Below are 20,026 nucleotides of genomic sequence, written 5' to 3'. Positions count from 1 at the left end.
ATATATCTGTTACTATTTTAAGTCTCCTGCTTGTAGGATATGCTGCAGAACCTATGTAATCGGTCACATTAAAAATTGAAAGACAAAACTTCTTGGATTGACCTAAACATTCTTCCTTCAAACAATTCGACTCAATTATTACATTTCACAAACAAAAATACACACAAGCAGAAAAATTGGCTACGACAGTGTGTGTATTCTTGTATACACGTATATTTACTTGTGTGTGTTTATATATACACAGCCATGGATATATGTATGTCATTTTGCATGCAAGCTGTGTGTGGAGGTGCTTGTGTGTTTCAGGATACGTTCGTACAGAAACAAAAACAGAAATTTGATGGTAAAGCTCAGCAGATCTGGCAGCATCCCTGGGCAGAAATTGGAGTTAATATTTCGGGTCCGGTGACCTTCCATCAGAACTGATGGTAGCTAGGAAATGATGGCTTGTACGCAGAAATAGAGTGGGGGGAGGGTGGTTAGGAGTAAACAACAGGTGGGGATAGACCCCAAACTGTGGGAAGTGCAGTTAGTCAGACAAAGACATTGATAACAATATGGCTAGGAGGATAAATAGCTGTTAATGGAGACTATTATTGATAACAATAGGTAGTGTGTAATGGCAGACTATGTAATAACATATCACATATGTGATAATGTATATGTATTAACATATCTATGTTCATATAGAATGTGCATGTGATTACATGTGTGTTCTGCTTGCAGTTGCTTTTACATCTGTGTGTTGTATTTGTGTGGTGTCTGTGTGTATGGTGTGTGAGTAAGCTTCTGTGTTGAATGTGTATTTTAAAAGAACAATTGAGACTTTTGAACAGTGGGCAGAAGAAGACTCTTCATTGCCCCATCAACTCACTGAAAAGTAACCATAATTTTAATTTAATTTATTTTACAGACTCACCCAGCACTTGGTTCCATATTAATGACACAGGATCCTGCAATAACAGCTCATGTTTCTCGTTCCCCATTAAATGTGCAACATATTGTATAAAAATAATTTAAAACTCATGCAATCGCGTAATAGTTACAGCACAGAGGAGGCCATTTGGCCTACAGAATCTGTGCTGGCCCTTTGAATAAGCAGTTCACTCAGTATCACTCCCTTGGCTTTTCTTATTGGCCTGTCAAAAGATCTGATTCCCTTTTGAGTACCTGAGTTAAATTTGCCTAAATCTGCCTCCACCACATTCTTAGCAATGTGTTCCAGATCCTAAACACTCATGGTGTCAAAACATTCTTCCTCATCTTGCCTTTGCTAATGGAAGTGGAAACCTGTTAATAACCAGGACACAGAAAGTGAAAATGTGATACAGCTGAGCAGCACTAACAGGAAACTCTTAGTTTCTCCTGCTTTGAGCTAACAAAATGAAGAATTAAATTAAGATGTACCTCTTTTGTAAGCCTCCTGTGCAGTAAGTAAATTGCAGCACAATGAACCATTGGATGTAATGGATTTCCTTTGTAACTTCAATCTGTGCCCTCTGGCTCTCGATCCTTCTTCACATCTATTCTATCCAGACCCCTCTAGATTGTGAACAACTTAATCAAATCATCTCTCAACCTTTTCCTCTCGAGGGTAAACAGTCCGAACGTTTTCATCTGTCCACCTGGCTGAAATTCCTCATCCCTGTGACCACATCTGCCAATTATTTTTCCTGCACATTCTCTGACACCTTCACACCTTTCTGAAGGACAGACGTAAAAGATTCTAAGACATGTCAGTAAAGGAACCTCAAATAAATGGTTAACATCACTGACTTGGCTTCACTCAACCTTAAACTTTGGATTCTTCCCCAGGAGGGAAACATGAGTCTAAAGTCCCCAACTCTAAGATCCTTATCCAAAGTTAACAGTGGGCTCTGCCCTCCGTTTCCACGTACACAGAATGATCCCAGTGCAGATGGAAGGCAGGGGTCTGTTACCTACAGAAGCCCGGTCACCATTTCCTCTGGGCATTTGGTATATCGGCAGAGAAGGACACTTGAGACCTGCTTGGAACCAAAATGCTTTTTCTGGCAATTTGCGCTCCTGTTAATTATTAATATAAAATTGTTCGGCTGAAATCCTAGAACAGGGCGGGATGAGAAGAGCCCTACATTCTAGGGGCAGATTAGAAAAACAAAACAGCGTGTCTTTTCCAGTCGCTGCTGACTCACACAGCGGCACGGTAAGTATTCACAAATCTCATTTAGAAAGAAAGTGCTTTCTCAGGAGCTGCAGTGTTTTATTAAATGAGAGTCTCTGTACATACCGCTCTGTTCCTTCATGTTGGACCTCTGCTGTCTGAGATGTTTATAGATCCGGAAGGTTGAAGGTACAGCGTGGTTATAAAGCAACCTCTTATCACATGAACGGAGCGAAGTTTGATGCTCCAATGCGGGATGTTTAATGTTTAAACACCGTCAGATTACACAGGCTCCCTCTGCTACACCTTACGCTGCTCGGCTTCCTCTTGCTAAGGGCTGGATAAGTCTGTGCCTGTGAGCCTGGCCCCTCGGTTCCTTCATTCCACCCACCAACACAGGGATTTGTAAAGTTGCTCGCAGACCAGGGAGGTGGCGCTGAGCTCAGACCCCTCTCTGGATGTCTGTCTGCAGCCTCCTGCCGTGAACCAGCCGTTTGCTGATCCCACAGGGACTCCGCCTTCCAGCGGCAAGTGTCAGCCAAGGCTCAGTCCAGGGGTTCCGGTCCCACGGCAGCCCCCCCCCCCCCAAGCCCACAGGGGGCGAGCTACACTGTCGCAGGTACCGCTTCCCTTTCGGACGCAGCGCACACCCTCTCCCCCCTCCCGGAGAGGAATTCTCTGCTGTCTCCTGGCCAACATTCACCCCTCATCTCACGCCACAGACTGTAGACTCTCTGGGCCTCCACACAGCTGCAGTTTGTGGGAGCTGTGCCCAAGAGACACCTGAAAAGGACCTCCTTGGATGTGAAGAGATTTGTGACGACCTGAGGTCAAGGACGGTGCTATACAAATGCAAGCGTTTCTTTTCCACCGTCTCACTTCTTTGCATTAGTCGGGGGGTGGGCGGTGTGTGGCTGCAGTCGATGCTTAAAATAAGCACACGGTGAGGCTGTTATCGTCCTGCACTGACTGGGGTTGGTTTAACCCGACGGTCACTATGGCACAGCTGTAGTCTGTGAGAAAGCAGGAACTGAGTGGTAAGCACAGGAACTGAACCCACACTGTTGGCATCACCCCTCATTGCAGTCTAACCTTTCAACCAACTGGACTAACCATGACAGACTTCACAAGGGATCTGTACATGTGCCTCCCACGTTACTGTGTCCTACCGATTGAGTTCAGGCTGACAGGGCTGGTGTGTTCCGTGTGATCTATTTCGTTCCCTGTGGGAGACAGCTGCCTCTCAGGAGGAGGGGAAGCCTCCATGAGCTGAGATCTCAGTGAGTGCACTCACAGAATGATTGTCTTTTATTCGTTCATGGGATGTGTACATCGCTAGCTCAGCCAGCATTTATTTTCCATCCCTAATTGCCCAGAGGGTAGTTAAGAGTCAAATTTCAGTGAATCTGGAGTTACATGTAGGCTAGTCCAGGTAAGGATGGCAGTTTTCTTCCCTAAAGGACATTAGTGAACCAGATGGGATTTTCCCCAACAATCGACAATGGATTCACGGTCATCATTAGACATTTATTTCCAGATATTCATTGAATACAAATTCCACCATCTGCCCAGGCGGGATTAGAACCCAGCTCCCCAGAACATTATCTGGGTCTCTGGGCTAACAGTCCAGTGATAATGCCACTTGACCATTGCAGCAGCACTAGTGTTGAGGCAGGTGGTTGACATGTCAGTGTAATGTTGCATTCCTGTGCAGGTTCCTTGCTCCATGTACAATAAACACAGCGTTTAGAGTTACCCTGGAGCCGGGGTTGGGGTGTACGTGTGTCCGTGTGTGTGGGGTGTGTGTGAGTGGAGTGTGTGTGTATGTGAGTGGGGTGTGTGTGTATGTGTGTGTGCGCGTATGTGAGTGGGGTGTGTGTGTGTGTGTGTGTGTATGGGTGGTGTGTGTTGTGTATGTGGGTGTGTGTAGGTATGTGTGTGTGGAGCTGAGTATTCCTCATTGTTTGCTTCATGACAACACCTTGACCAATGACAGTTGACTTACTAACCACTTGGCACTCTTTGACCTGCAGTAAAGATTGTTGTGACAGTTGGAAATTTGGCATTCTTGTGTTTGTCCTGATGATGGCAAGATAAAAATCTTCAGCAACATGTCTCTATTTTCAGTAAGATTTCGTTCTACCCATTGTCTTTATCCAGCTTCTCCTTCAATACACCAATGAGAGTAAAGGGGAAGACTCGCATTCATACTGTGATTTACATAACAATCAAAATACTTTACAGCAAAGGAGATTTTTTAAATGTGTAGTCTCTGAAGTAATATTGGAAACATGGAAATCAAATGGCACAAAGTAAACTCCACAAAAAGCAATGTGACAATCACTAGAAATTCATGGTTTTGTAATATTGAATAAGAATAAATTTTAACCAGGGCATTGGGGATAAACCCTGCTCTTCTTCAAAATAGTACTATGGGATTTTTCCCATCCCCTGAGCAGGTCAGAGGGGCTTCAGTTTAATATCTCCTGTGAAATAGATCAAGGGACTGAAAGGCCTAGTTCTGCTCCTATTTCATATGTTTATAAGTTACGTCATTCATCTCCTGAGGTGGCAAAGTCTGCATTTACACCACTTTCTGGGTAAAGAAGCTGCTCCCAAATTCCTAAAAGGATTAATTAGTGAATAAATTATGTTTATGCATTAGAATAAACTCCCGCTATTGGTGACTTCATTGTTTGAGTATTTGCTTTTCTGCTAAACCATTGCGTGTAGCGTTTCACAATTGCAAGTTGGACAGCTTTTGGAGAAAAGAATAAAAACTTGGAGAAAATGTCAAGAAATGAGAAAGGTGCTGAAATGAATGTTTTTTAAAAAAGTGTATTTTGTTTCTTGGACTGGAGTGTGTGCACTCTGCATGTACCATCTGCTCTTTGCTGGGAAGTTTGCACACGGCAGTTCATTACTACCACAATCATCACATTTTGGTGGAGATCCTTTTAGGAATAAGTATAGCACATCTGATATATTTCTTTTCTCGACATCTTCAGATGTATTAAAAGCACCATTTCTAGTGCCTTATACTTTCTGCTGAGGCAACTGATTAACTCTGTTGGCTGGACAGCTGGTTCGCAATGCAGTCTGACGATTGTGGCCTGGGTTCACTTCCCAAACTGACTGAGGTTACCACGAAGGATTCACCCATCACAACTTCACCCCTTTACCTGAGGTGTGGTGATCCTCAGCTTAAATCACCATTAGTCATTTCTCTCTAATGAGAGAACAACTCTGTGTTCCAGTGGGATTATGGTGACTTTATTTTATTGTATACTGTATACATCAAAGGGTCAGGTGGTAGATAACTGTCCAATTGACTCACATTATGAACGTTAACTGTTGGTGAATTTGTTAATTCTGATGTTTTCCAAGATTGCAGTTCTCATGGGAGTCGCACTTGACTCATTGCAGCCTGCTGTTTCATGAGGGATAGAGGTGAGATCAGTGTGGAGGGACATTATTTTCAGGGTCAGGGCCATGAGTTGAGCCATGAGTGTCAAACTCACATCACATCAATAACATGAAACCTGAGCCGTTTCATCTCTTGGGTCTGAACTAAACAGATGCTACATAGTGTTCCACCCAAACCAGGCTTCAACGTTATTTGGGATAACAAAGTGTGAAGCTGGATGAACACAGCAGGCCAAGCAGCATCTCAGGAGCACAAAAGCTGACATTTCGGGCCGAGACCCTTCATCAGAAAAGGGGGAGGGGGAGAGGGTTCTGAAATAACTGGGGAGAGAGGGGGAGGCGAATAGAAGAGGGATAGAGGAGAAGACAGGTGGAGAGGAGATAGACAGGTCAAAGAGGAAGGATTGGAACCAGTAGAGGTGAGTGTAGATGGGGAGATAGGGAGGGGATAGGCCAGTCCAGGGAGGACGGACAGGCCAAGGGGGCGGGATGAGGCTAGTAGGTAGGAGATGGGGGTGGGGCTTGCAGTGGTGGGACGAGCTGGGCTAGTTTTGGGATGCCGTTGGGAGAGGGGGAGATTTTGAAGCTTGTGAAATCCACATTAATACCCTTGGGCTGCAGGGTTCCCGATGGAACTATGAGATGCTGTTCCTGCAACCTTCGGGTAGCATAGTTGTGGCACTGCAGGAGGCCAGGTCGTCAATGGAATGGGAAGGGGAGTTGAAATGGTTTGTGACTGGGAGGTGCAGTTGTTTGCTGTGAACCAAGCGTAGGTGTTCCTCAAAGCGGTCCCCAAGCCTTCACTTGGTTTCCCCAATGTAGAGGAGGTCACAACGGGAACAGCGGGTACAGTATACCACATTAGCAGATGTGCAAGTGAACATCTGCTTGATGTGGAAAGTCATCTTGGGGCCTGGGATGGGGGTGAGGGAGGAGGTTTGGGGGCAAGTATAGCACTTCCTGCAGTTGCAGGGGAAGGTACCGGGTGTGGTGGGGCTGGAGGGGAGTGTGGAGTGGACAAGGGAGTCATGGAGAGAGTGGTCCCTCTGGAACGCCGATAAGGGTGGGGAGGGAAAATGTCTTGGCTGGTGGCGTCAGATTGCAGATGGCGGAAGTGTCGGAGGATGATGCCGACATATTGGTGTGGTGGTACGTGAGGGCAGGGATTCTGTTTTGGTTGTACGAAATGACACTTCTGCCATCTGCAATCTGACCCCACCACCCCTACACCTCCCCCCTCACACCCATCCCAGGCCCTAAGCAGACTTTCCACATCAAACAGATGTTCACCTGCCCATCTGCTAATGTGGTAAACTGTATCCACTGTTCCTGTTGTGGCCTCCTCTACATCGGGGAAACTACCTCCCCCTCTCTCCCTATTTATTTCAGAATCCCCTTCCCCTCCCACACTTCTGAAGTAGGGTCTTGACCTGAAACATCAGCTTTCTTGCTCCTCTGATGCTGCTTGGCCTGCTGTGTTCATCCAGCTCCACACTTCGTGATCTCAGAATCTCCAGCATCAGCAGTTCCTACTATCTCAGTAACAGAGTTGGTAACTTGACAGCTGCTAAGTGCAAGGATCGCCCAGTCTGGTCTGAGAGTGCCTGTAATAATAATGGGTGGTGGGAGGTCAATGAGGGATGGGCTAAGTGCGTCACTGTGGTCACTTTTACCTCCCTGTGCACTCCATTCTCAACCAGAAGGATATGGGTGTAAATGAAATTGAGCTTAGATGCATAGTGAAGATGCCTTATTCCTGCTTGAGATGTTTGTTTCAATGACCACATGTTACCACTTTCGGTGCTGTCCAAGGTTCGATGAATAGGAGCACTCATTTGTGTTGGTATTGTCTCGTGGTCTGGGTCAGACAAGTCTAACAGCAGCCTACCTGATCAGATAGAAGCGGAGGAATTCCTCCTTTTTTGTTGCCAGTGCTGTGGTTAATATTTAACATGTTTCCTTGGGGGAGAAGAGGTTACTTGTACAGAGAGTTTGCTGCTGAGCTCATCTATGTTTGTTGTAAGTGTCATTCACACGTCACTGTAGTTCAATAAGTGCACAGCTTTTCAATAAAGAGAAAGTACTGTACAACTGGAAATCATTTCAGCCCTGGGTCACTGGATCAGACTCTTAGCTCAGAGTCAGAAATTCACGTCCCACAATCTTCTCAGATTTTGGAATGCTCTCCTTTCTACCTGGCTGGCACATCTTTGATTTTAATCTGCCCACCACTGGGGCCCACAGATTGGAAGTGTGAGACTGGGGTGGGGGTAAACAATTAGAATTTTTAAAGCTGATCTTTTCACTGGATTCTTTGAAGCAGAAATTAAACCTTGAAGATTGAGCAGCTAGGTCACAGCAACCATTTAACATGATTCTCCTGATTATGCTCTCAGCTCCACTTAAAACCTTGGATTCCCTTGTCTATCAAAAATCTATCGAACTCAGTCTTGAATCAGTTTGATAACCTGGACTCCATTGCTATCTGAAGAATTTCACACTTTAACAATCCCCTGTTTCTGCTCACCTTTATCTTAAAAGAATGACATCTTAGTTTTAAATGACATCGTCTGGTTCTAGCCTCCTCCACAGAACAAACCATTGTCTGAGCTTCACCTGATCCAGTTCGCACAGGATCTTATAGATCTCTTTATCAGATCGGTAGGGTGGCACGGTGGCTCAGTGGTTAGCACAGCTGCCTCACAGCGCCAGGAACCCAGGTTCGATCCCACCCTCCGGCGACTATCTGTGTGGAGTTTGCACATTCTCCCCGTGTCTATGTAGCTTTCCTCCAGGTGCTCCAGTTTCCTTCCATAGTCCAAAGGTGTGCAGGCCAGGGTGGATTGGCCATGCTAAATTGCCCGTAGTGTTCAGGAGTGTGTATTTTAGGTAGGGGGGTTAGGGGAGGATGGGTCTGGGTGGGATGCTTTGAGGGTCAGTGTGGATTTGTTGGGCCAAAGGGCCTGTTTCCACACTGTAGGGATTCCATGATCTATGATAAACAACCCTACCCATCCTGTCCAACGCCAACTCTTTCAGATCCACCCAGTCTGCAAGAGGCTTAATAAAAATTCAGAATAATTTCTAATCACTTATGGAGATTAAAATCCAAGAGCTGATGAACAAGGAAGTTCTGTTGTTATATCTCCTCAACTCCACCCAACACTCCTAACCAATCCTCATTGGTTTCAGTAAGCATGCTTTCCAGCATTACCTTATACTCATACAGCATAGAAGAGGCCCTCTGGACAATCAGATCTACCCTGACCTACCATACCTCGTCATCAATTAATTTGGAAGTCAATGTATTTAAGATGCAGTTACAACACTGGCATCTACCCAACAATGTGGAAAATTCCCCAGATATGTCCTACATACAAAAAGCAGGACAAATTAAACCAGCCAGATACAGCTCCATCAGTCTACTATCAATCATCAGTAAAGTGATGGAAGATATTATCGGGGTGCTATCAAGCAGCACCTGCTCAGCTACGCCCAGTTTGGGTTCTGCCAGGGCCACTCAGCTCCTGACCTCATTACAGCCTTGGTTCAAACATGGACAAAACAGCTGAATTCCAGAGGTGAGGTGAGAGTGACAGCCCTTGATATCAAGGCCACATTTGACTGAGCATGGCATCAAGGAGCCTGAGCAAAACTGGAATCAATGGGTAACAGGGGGCAAATGCTCCCGTGGTCACAGTCATACCTGGCATACAGGAAGGTGGTTATGGTTGATGGAGGTCAGTCATCTTAACTCCGGGTCATCTCTGCAGGAATTCTTTAAGGTAGTGTTCTGGGGCTAACCGTCTTCAGCTTCTTCAATGATCTTTCCCCCATCATGAGGCCATAGTGGGTATGTTCGCACAACGTTCAGCACCATTCATGACTCCTTGGATACAGAAGCAGTCTCTTTAGGCACCACCTTCTGAATTCATGACCACTTCCATCTAGAAGGACAAGGACAGCAGATACATAGGAACACTACCACCTCCAAGTTTCTCTCCAAGCCACTCACCAGCCTCTCTTGGAAATATATTGCCCTTCCTTCAGTGTCACTGGATCAAAATCCTGGAACTTGCTCCCTAAGGCCATTGTGGGTTTGCGCACAGAAAATAGATGCAGTGATTTAAGAGGACAGGCAATAAATGCTGGCCTAGGTAGTGTTGTCTACAGTCCATGAATGAATGAAAAAAATTCTATGTAGTCCTGTGTGGATGATGAAGGATTTCTTGAGCAGACAAAGAAAAAAATCCAACAATTCTTTCCCAGGGTCGGGGGGTATCCCTGGCAAAGCTGTCATTTTTCATTCACTCCGGAGTTGTCTCTGAGAAGATAGTGGTGAACCCTCTTGTGAATCATTGCAGTGTTGGTGGGGATGCTGCCCTTCGTGTTAGGAAGGGAGTTCCTGGATATGGCCTAATGATGATGAGTGCCCCTCAGAATACCATATCAATGCCTAAGGTTTGCACAGAAATTTGCAAGCTTCATTTGGTCTGCTATCAATTTTAACATACTCAGTGCAAGCTGGCTCATAATTTTTATCTCCATCCTTCCCTTCCTTAGGCGATATTTGTTTGTACCAGTTTTTTGAACACTGCTATCGAACAAAGTTGCTGCTGCAGATCTTCATTGATTGATTTCATGCTGCGAAATTCTGTAAATGTCTACAGTGTACAAAGCTATAGAGTTTAATTCATCGGGAATAAACAAATGAAGAAGCGAGATAATGATAAAGAATTCAAAATGGGGTGAATGGCCTCCTTTTGCTCTGTAACCATACTGTGATACTGTCCCACTGCAATCTATCAAAGCAGACATTTCCTGTTAATGTACAGGAGTTCTGCATTTCCTGTTGTGTTACTAGCAGCTTCCTGTTTACCACAGCTACCAGAACATTGAAGAATTAGAAAAATTGACATTATAGAATTGCTTGACCCATAGATCAAAACATGCCTTAAATTCTAGAGTTTGAAATGAGATTGCTCCCTCATGTTGTAGACAATCTCCGTAAAGTATTTATGCTCACTGTGGTCATTTACACCAAATGAGTATTTTTATTGCAGCCAATGAGGAACCATTCAACATCCACTCCTTCCACCACTAACATACAGCGCCACAGTGTGTCCCATCTACAAGATGCACTGCAGCAACTCACCAAGGTTCCTTCGACAGCACCTTCCAAAACTGCAATTCCTACCACCTAGAAGGACACAGACAGCAATTCCCCCTTCAGACACTGGTAACAATCTCAGAAGACTTTGAGGCTTTTTCAGTTAGAAAGTGGTTGAGTAAACTGCGAAAATGTTGAACTGTGCTGATTAACTAACGCAAACAGCTAACAAATAATGAAAGCCACATTACCCTTAATAAATGCACATTGGTCTTTCTTTCTCGGTTTCTCCACATCTTTCATGAATGTGTTGTAATTTGGGTGTGAATAGATAATCAAGTGTAGTCCTTCTGTACCTTTCTGATGCAGTAGTTATTAGCCAACTGATCATTCTAACCTCTTGTGCATCCTGTGTGTCTTTGCTGTACCCCACTGGGATATGCCTTCAGCTGCCTGGCCTGCAATCTTCTGGAATTTCCACTGTAAAGCTTTTTTTTCCCTCCTTTTAGTCTTAAAAATGTATCACTTTATCTAAGCTTTGGGTCACCTATCCTGCCGACAGAAAGATCCCAGAGTTTGGTTTAAGTTAGGACATGGACAGCGGAAGTTTGGATGAACTCAAATTCAGGGTAGGAGGCCAGCTAGGGGCATGTTGGAATTGTCAAACTGAAAGGTGACAAAGGCATGGATGAAGATTTCAGTTGCTAACGCAGGAGTGGAAAATCGGTAAAGGTCATATATTTAGACTTCAAAAAGCATTCATGAGGTATGGCACATAATAAGATGACAGCCCATGTTGTTGAGGCAGTGTTTTAATACGGATAGAGGATCAACCAACAAATAGAAAACAGAGAGTTGGGGTAAGGGGGCATTTTCAAGTTGGTGACATGTAACTGTGGGATCAGAGCCAGGGCCACAATTATTTAAAATATTTATTAATGACTTGGATGAGGGAAGTGAACACAATAGCGGAGTTTGCAAGTGAACCAGTTTTGCTGAAGTCATCCCCATGACTTGAGACAATAACTCTGTTTCTCTCTCCGTAGATGCTGCCAGACCTGCCGAGTTTCTCCAGAAATTTCAGTTTTTATTTCAGATTTCCAACATCTGCAGTGTTTTGCCTTTATCAGTATGCATCCTGTTTGGTTTTGTGTACCATACTAAGATACTATCATTATGGTACTTATTTTTTATATTGGTGAGTACTAGGAGACTAGTGAACATAATGTCAGCTAACAAACCCTTTAATTTGTCCAATGCAGTTGGGTTTGTCTCCTCTAATTTGTATGAAAGATGATTATGTTGAAGAACAAATGGAATCGAATCAGACAACTGAAAGTTGCCTGCCAGCTGAGCAAGCATCCCCTCGTCCATGCCACCCAACAGCTCAACAAGCTACTGGCCCCAAAGCAAGGCTTTGCCATTTGGTGAAGGGCTCGTCAGGGTATGGATTTCAAATTTACTGCATCACGGATGAGCCAGGAATTTATATCCAAGAGGTTAGTTCACCCCTTACATCGGAAAGGGGACTGTTGTTTTAATGTTACTGCTGAGAAGAGTTGTTGATACCTATGTTTACAATAGCATTTATCAACAGAAATGGTTAAGGTAATTTTGGAACTTTTTTTAAAGAGATGTGCAAAGTGCTACACTTGCTCCTACACCTCCCCCCTCACCCCCATCCATGGCCCCCAGAAGACTTTCCACATCAAGCAGATGTTCACCTGCACATCTGCCAACATGGTATACTGCATCTGCTGTTCCCATTGTGGCCTCCCCTTCATCGGGGAAACCAAGCAGAGGCTTGGGGAACGCTTTGCAGAACACCTACGCTCAGTTTACACTAAACAACTGCACGTCCCAGTCACGAACCATTTCAACTCCCCACCCTATTCCGCAGATGACATGTCCACAACTATGCTACCCGAAAGTTACAGGAACAGCAACTCATATTCTGCTTGGGAACCCTGCGGCACAATGGTATCAATGTGGATTTCACAAGCTTCAAAATCTCCCCTCCCCCTACTGCATCCCAAAACCAGCCCAACTCATCCCTGCCTCTCTAACCTGTCTTTCCTCCCACCTATACCCTCCTCCCACCCCAAGCCCCACCCCCATCTCCCACCTACTAACCTCATCCCGCCCCCTTGACCTGGCCATCCTCCCTGAGCTGACCTATCCTCGCCCTATCTCCCCACCTACACTCACCTCTATTGGCTCCATCCCCGATTCTTTGACCTGTCTGTCTCCTCTCCACCAATCTTCTCCCTTATCCATGTTCTATCCGCCTCCCACCTCTCCCTATTTATTTCAGAACCCTCTTCCCCTCCCCCATTTCGGAAGAAGGGTCCAGACCCAAAATGTCAGCTTTCCTGCTCCTCTGATGCTGCTTGGTCTGCTGTGCTTATCCAGCTCCACACCTTATTATCTACTATTACACATTGTCAGGGTGTGGCCTCACTGAGGCATTGTACAACCGCAGCAAGACCCCTTTACTCCTGTATTTAAATCATAATGTAGGCCTACAGACTATTTGCCTTCCTGATAGCTTTCTGCACCTGTGATGCTAGATTTCATAACTTGGGAACAAGGAGACCCAAGTACCTATGGACACCATTGCTTCCCATTTTCTCACACTTTAAGAAACATCCTGCATCTGCATCTTTGTTCCTCCCTCCATCATGGATAGTCTCACACTTATCCAGTTGGTATCGCCTCTGACAAGTTCTAGTCTGTTCACTTTGCCTGTCTAAATTCCCCTGAAGGCTCTTTACATCACATTGGAACTCACATCCCAAACTACTTTTTGGGTCAAAACTTAGAAATATTTGGTCTCAAATCTTTTACATAGACTGTGACCCAAGCAGGGGTCTGTGCGACTGAACTGCCTGAGATCCCAAGAACGGCTCGTTTATTCCTACTCTGTTTTCTGTCTTAACCAATTCACAATTGATGCTGTATATTCCCCACCCCCCAACAAAGGGGTAGGATCTTCCCAGCCCCTAAATGATGTGGGCTATGGAGAGAAGGATGGGAAAATTGGGTGGAAAGTCCAGCAAGGCGTTTCTCAATGTTGAGAACAAAAAGTGGAATTTTCCAGCCAGTGTTGATTGTTGGGATAAGATTCTCACTGGTGGGAGACGAGAGGCCCATTTGCACTTTAGCATGTGCCCAGCATCCTCATTATCACTGTGCCTCATTGCTATGCACTTTCCCATTCTTCGCCTGCACGTTCACGATAGAGCCAGATGGTGACAGCTCACCACCTACTCGTCCAGACCTCCATCAGTTGCCACCATCTCAGAGCACAAACCATACGTCCACTGCCCCAGCACTGTCCACAAGGACCTCCAGATCCCGGTCAGCGGAGTGGGCTGACCCCTTCCTGACATGTCCAGAGCAAATAAAATGAACTGTGTAGAGAAGCTAATGATGACCAGTGCTTAGCTGAGTTTTAAAGATGGCACAGCAACAGGAATTCTGGGAGGTCCCAGCAGGTCAGCAGTTCTGCTTACAGAGAGTGGGAGAATGGGATGTGAGGGAAGCCATGGGGGTGTAGTGAGGTTTGCAGTGATAGCGCAAGAAAACTCATTAGGCTTTGAACGGGGGAGAAGCCTTCCATGAAATTCAACACAAATTACACTAAGACAATTTCTGACTACATTCAGCAATCTGTACTGTAATTCTCCTTACTAACTTCTGGTGTGGATCCTTTAAAAGTTTTCTGAAAGTTCAAATTCACCATATCTACTGCTCCTCCCATATCTATTTTGCTGGTTGCATCATCTAAAAACTCTAATTTGTTAGCCATGGGTTCCCTTTCAAAATACGTAAGAACGGAGGAGTCATTGGAACTCTCCACCACAGAAAGTGTGAACAGTGAATGTTTTAGAGAAAGAGATATATTAAGATCATAGTATAGAGTCCCTACAATGTGGAAACAGGCCCTTTGGCCCAACAAGTCCACACTGGCCCAGAGAATCCCACCCAGATCCATTCCCCTATAATCCACCTAATCCACACACCCCTGAACACTACGGGCAATCTATCATGGCCAATCCACCTAGCCTGCACATCTTTGGACTGTGAGAGGAAACTGGAGCATCCAGAGGAAACCCGCGCAGACACGGGGAGACTGTGCAAACTCGTCACAGACAGTCGCCCAAGAGTGGAATCGAACCCAGCCACCTACTGTTCTGCCCGCAGAGCAGGAGTTAGACGGTTAAGGGAGGGACAGTGAATGGTTAGATTCAGCTGTGTGATTTTTACCTTAGACATCCCTGGCACCATGAAACAGCAGTGTTAACCACTGACCGCCCCTTTTATTCGTTCTGAGGGGTTCAATAGGTATGTGGAGAAAATGGGAACGGGAGACTGAATAGGATGATCAGCCATGATCACATTGAAGAGCAGAGCAGGATTGAAGGGCTGAATGGCCTACTCCTGCTCCTATTTTCTATGTTTCTATCCATATTGACGGCACTTTCAAGAATGTCCAGTTATCACATCCTTTATAATAGATTCCAGCATTTGCCTTCTGACTGGAAACAGATCTGTAGTTCCCTGTTTTCAATCTTGTTCCATTCTTAAATAGTGAGGTTAGTTTTGCTAATTTCAAATCTGAAGAAACTGTTCCAGAATCAACAGAATTTTGGAAGTGTCGATAATCTTTACAGCCACCTCTTTTCATACTCTGAGATGTAGCTTCTCAATTCTAGGGGATTTATTAATTTTCAGACTCATTAATTTCTTCAGTGCGATTTCTTTCCTCTTATTATTTCCTCCTTTTTGCTCGATTCCCTACTTGCCCTGAAATTTTTTTTGCAATCTTCCTCCATAAGGACAGACAAAAAGTATTTGTTTAGTTTCTCTACCATTTCTGTATTTGTCAGTCTCTAACAATAATGAAACTCCATTTTTATTTGCAATCTTTTAATTTTTAAGCAGAACTATTGAAGCTTTCAGAGTCATTTTTAGGTGTCACAGTGTAACACAGCACAGAAACAGGCCCTTTCGGCCCAAACTGGTCCTAGCAAGATTACCTTCATGTTTTATGTTCTCCTTCTTTATAAGTATTTTGTCCTCCCAATCTTCAGGCTTACTTGGTTCTCTTTTTTTTGGTAACTTTAGAAGTCTCCTCCCATGGTCTAACACAGTCTTTAACTTCTTCTGTGGCTCATCCACAGGTGACACAAGTCAACACACCTTTGATTTGCCTCAGAAACAAAAGCCTCTTGCTGTACATATGGCTCGGTGTAACATGGAAATAACTCTTACATAGGGTGCCTTTTACTTAATCTGTACAACTTTTGGATTTATTGGGCTCTGTGCCCTTATCACGTCTGTTTGTTTCATCACAAGCTGTCAGCCACCTACTGTTCTGCCCGCTACTGCCTGCAGAGCATGAGTTAGAGGATTAAGGGAGACAGTGAATGGCTAGATTCAGATTTTTACCTTGGACAGCCTCCAGCATTTGCATCATCCCTCTGCAGAAAAGCACAGTACAGTAGCCAAAAAAGAAGCAAATTAATCAAAATAATTTGTCAGCAGTTGCCAAATATGTTTTGTGTGCTCTACTTAAACTTATAGGTTAGTGTAACTCAGTGACTACCCCCTACATCAAGCGGACTGCATGGATTACACACATTTTCCTTTTCTGGTCCTGGCACTTGATAAAAACATCAACAAGTGGAATGTGTCCACCAATACACAAGCATCGTACAGCACCAGAACACGTCTTAATATCTTTCACCTCGAGGACCTTACCTCTAATCTCAGGATTTTTATTGGAGGTATATTCCAAAACAATAAAAACCCAGCCCGAAGTGTCATTGAATCATTATAGCACAGAATAAGGCCATTCGAGCCACTCTTTATACAGTATCCAGTCTGTCCCATTCCCCCAATCTTATTCACAACTTTATTTTCTTCAAGTGCCCAAACAATTTCATTTTGAAATAATTGATTTGCTCACTTCCACCATCCCCAAGGACAGTGAGTTTTAGGATATTACAAATCATTTATTCCTCCATGGAATGTGGGTGTTTCTCGGGATTTGTCACTTATCCCTAACTGTCCTTGACTTCTGGCTTTGTGGGCCATTTCAGGCAGTACTTACTATTCAGCCACATGGAGTCACACGTAAATCAGGTCAAGTAAGGAAGGCAGATTTCCTTCCCTAATGGATAGTAGCAGTTAGCACAGTGGCTCAGTGCTTAGCATTGCTGCCTCACAGCATGAGGGACCCGGGTTTGATTCCACTCGTGGACAACTGACTGTGTGGAGTTTGTACATTCTCCCCGTGTCTGCATGGGTTTCCTCTGGATACTTCACTTTCCTCACACAGGCCAAAGATGCGCAGGTTAAAGTGGATTGGCAGCCACACATTCTCTCTTCCCCCCCCCCCCCCCCCCCCCCCCAAGTGTAATTCCTGGTCCAGTAGATATCCCAGATGTTAACCTGAGACATCAGCCTGGGCATGCACTGGGTTCTGACAGCTGCAGATAGTAGCACTAGGGCCAGTAACTTCAGGCTCTGGTCATTCTCATCTGCCCACATGTGGGTCTTCACCCGCTGCTTCTCCACATAGAGGGTGGGCAACACCTGTTGGGGGTCCATGCTCTACCTGGACTCATAACTGCTCCCTCATTCAACACTGCAATCTGAGACTTACTAAGGCCCAGGAAGAATCCTGCAGGAGCTACTTCCATCTCCGATGCAGAAGGCCAAAATCTATTGAGAATGTCAGAAATAGAGAAGCATATCAGTTACACTGCTCCCTAGCCCTCACATCAATCATGATGAGTACCAAGCCCATGGCTTTGTGAATTGCTATGCCATTGCTAGCTATGTATTCTTCCCAAGTTGAAGCCAGTCATATTCACCATTGACAATGACCCCTCCCATCAGATTCCTGTCTCTTCATCTTGAAGTGTCCCCCTTCACTACAATCATTCCCTCAACAAACTGGTCTGTGCAGCCCCAACACCAGACTTGAGATGACCACTCTACCCACAATTCCAGAGTCACCCCCAATAAATCGCCCTGATTGTAAGTGTTCAAACTTCCTGGGCTGATGTGACAGGATAGCTCTGATCAAGAACGGCCGAGGTCCCAGACTGATGTCTCCCCAGCAGCCCGACTGACCCAGGTTTGTGCTTAACCTGCAGGACTGACCTACAAACAAATATACAGCTCACTGAGGTCTGGCAGGACCAACTCCCTAGACTGCAATTAGATGAGGAACTTGAGTAGGTGAGGGTTGGGGGGTGGGGGGGGGGGGGGGGTGGGGGAAGGACTACAGTGGTATGAGAATGGTCTGACAGCAGCCACCATGACATGGTGAAGCTGGTAGTTTGGCAATGTCCAGTGTGGTGGATGAAGGGCGGAGAAGACCAGTGTTCGTGGAGTACAGAGGGAAATGGTGGTAACAGCAGAGCTGGATTTAGGAAGGAGAAGCTAGTGGTGAGCTGTCGCTGCTCGGAAAATGCTCTGACTTTCACATCAGGTTTTGGCACTGTCTAGTTTCTCAGGGAAGGAGAGGAGGACGGAGAGCTACAGATATTTCCTAAGCACGATATGTTCAAAGATTTCTGACCCAGGTAAGACTTGAACCTGGGCCCCTAGCTCAGAGGTTGGGACACAAGCACTACACCACAAGAACCCTTAGGGAGCTGCATAGAAATGAGGTGAAAGTAGGTGTAACTAACAAAGAATTGTAAATGCACGGAAATAAGCTGGTCACTACTCGTTATTGGGTTCCCCAAGGTGAAAACGGGATTTTTTAAAAAATCATTGTCAGCAATCTGATTTTTCCAACTTTCATCCCACTGTTGACAACTTTCAAGGGAATGGAAAATGGTCTCCATGGCATTGACTTTAGACTGTCACTACAACCTATTTTTAAGTTTTCTGAAAGCACATTAAAAAAAGCTGCATTCCTGCCTCCAGAATGATTAGTCCTTCAATTTTCAAGTGTTAATTTAAAAGCTGTTAATTTTTTCATACTTCAAAAAATTTGGCACACTCAAAATAGCACTCCTACCTTTTTAGGTGAGATTTCTCTTTCCCTGAGAGAGAAACAGAGTTCAGAGTTCATGTTTTGAGTTAGTGACCTTTCATCAGAACTGGAATGAGAAACCATTAACCTGAAATATTCACTTTTGTCTTCACTGATGATGCCATATGAGTTATCCATTTCCAGCAGTTTTTCTTGGTTTTATTTCAGATTTTGAGCACTCACAGTAGTTTGCTTCCATTTGTTCTTTTAATATCAGTTCTCTCTGCCTGTAGGATCAAAATTAAAATTTGAGGAGGTGATGCCAACAGGGAAAGTTAAAATTCCAAACAGGGGACTGTGGTAGCGACTTGGTGATTCCCAAGGAGTGTAATGGCACAACGCATGTCATACGTTGAAATAATTCACCGGCAAAAGCACTTGTGGTCATCCATTAAATTTACTACAAAGCCTCAGGAGGCTGGGAGGAGAATGGCAGTTATGTAAAGCAGGCTGTATTGGATTAGGGATTCAAACAAATCAATCTGGAATTGAAAGTTCAGTGATATTGACCATGAAACTCTCTTCGATTTTCATAAACACCCACCTGGTTCACTAGTCTCCATTGCAGAAGGAAATCTGCTATCCTTACCTGGACTGGCCCGCAGGGGACTCCATGTGGTAGATTTCTAGCTGCTGTCCGGAATTGCTAATCAAACCTCTCCAGTCAAAGGCAATTAGGGAAGGGTGACAAGTGCTGACCTAGTAAGTTACACCCATAAACAAATAAAAAATACAAACGTGCAGCCATCAGAGCATAAACATGAAGAAAAGTCAGAGAAAAGCTCTGTATGAGACAGCAGTACTCAGTATAAAGGTAGCTCATAGTGTATATAACCAGTTAACTAGACTCACTAAAAGCAAGCGATTAAAGGACAAGCTAGAGATGGGAGCGACTCAGAGCAATAGTGGTGTACCCTTGTCAATGGAGTGTCACAGATTGCAGTGCAGACAGCAAATGCTTCAGAGAACCCAGGCAGTAACAAATCCATGGAGGACAATCTGGGCAGAGTCAAGCAAGTACAACCCATAAATACAGCTGCAGCAGTCCAAGGTAAGGTCACACTGGAGTTCTCTCAAAGTATTAGCCCCGAAAACGCTGACAAAGGCAACAAGGACGAAGGTTAAAGTAACTTCTCAGATTTCATCAACATTGAAGACTGCAACACATTTAGAAAATATGCTGGAATGTCAGTCAGCTGGAGGAAGCGCTTTTGCTGCGCCCATTTTGTTGTTGCTCAGCACTGCCTTCGTCTTTGTGTGCAGATTGGGAAACTCTCTCAGACTGGAA

General features: G+C 44.8%; 1 protein-coding gene across 5 annotated transcripts in view; it reads right to left on the bottom strand.

Annotated features, from left to right (window-relative positions):
- LOC125466832 (Na(+)/H(+) exchange regulatory cofactor NHE-RF3-like) overlaps positions 1–2,635 on the bottom strand; it is a 43,923-nt gene extending 41,288 nt beyond the window's left edge. For 4 of the 5 annotated variants that reach the window (XM_048561911.2, XM_048561912.2, XM_048561915.2 and 1 more), the window contains exon 1: positions 2,270–2,635. In XM_048561911.2, the coding sequence (XP_048417868.1) occupies positions 2,270–2,285 (16 nt within the window). In that variant the 5' untranslated portion in view covers positions 2,286–2,635. Of the gene's footprint in view, positions 1–1,407; positions 1,765–2,269 lie in introns of those variants that run through there. The other variant, XM_048561914.2, reaches the window with a different exon arrangement.
- Positions 2,636–20,026: the final 17,391 nt, after the last annotated feature.

The sequence above is a fragment of the Stegostoma tigrinum genome, chromosome 32 (genome assembly GCF_030684315.1).
Source record: "Stegostoma tigrinum isolate sSteTig4 chromosome 32, sSteTig4.hap1, whole genome shotgun sequence".
In the NCBI taxonomy this organism is placed as follows: domain Eukaryota; kingdom Metazoa; phylum Chordata; class Chondrichthyes; order Orectolobiformes; family Stegostomatidae; genus Stegostoma; species Stegostoma tigrinum.
This window is presented reverse-complemented; position numbering and strand designations above follow the sequence as displayed.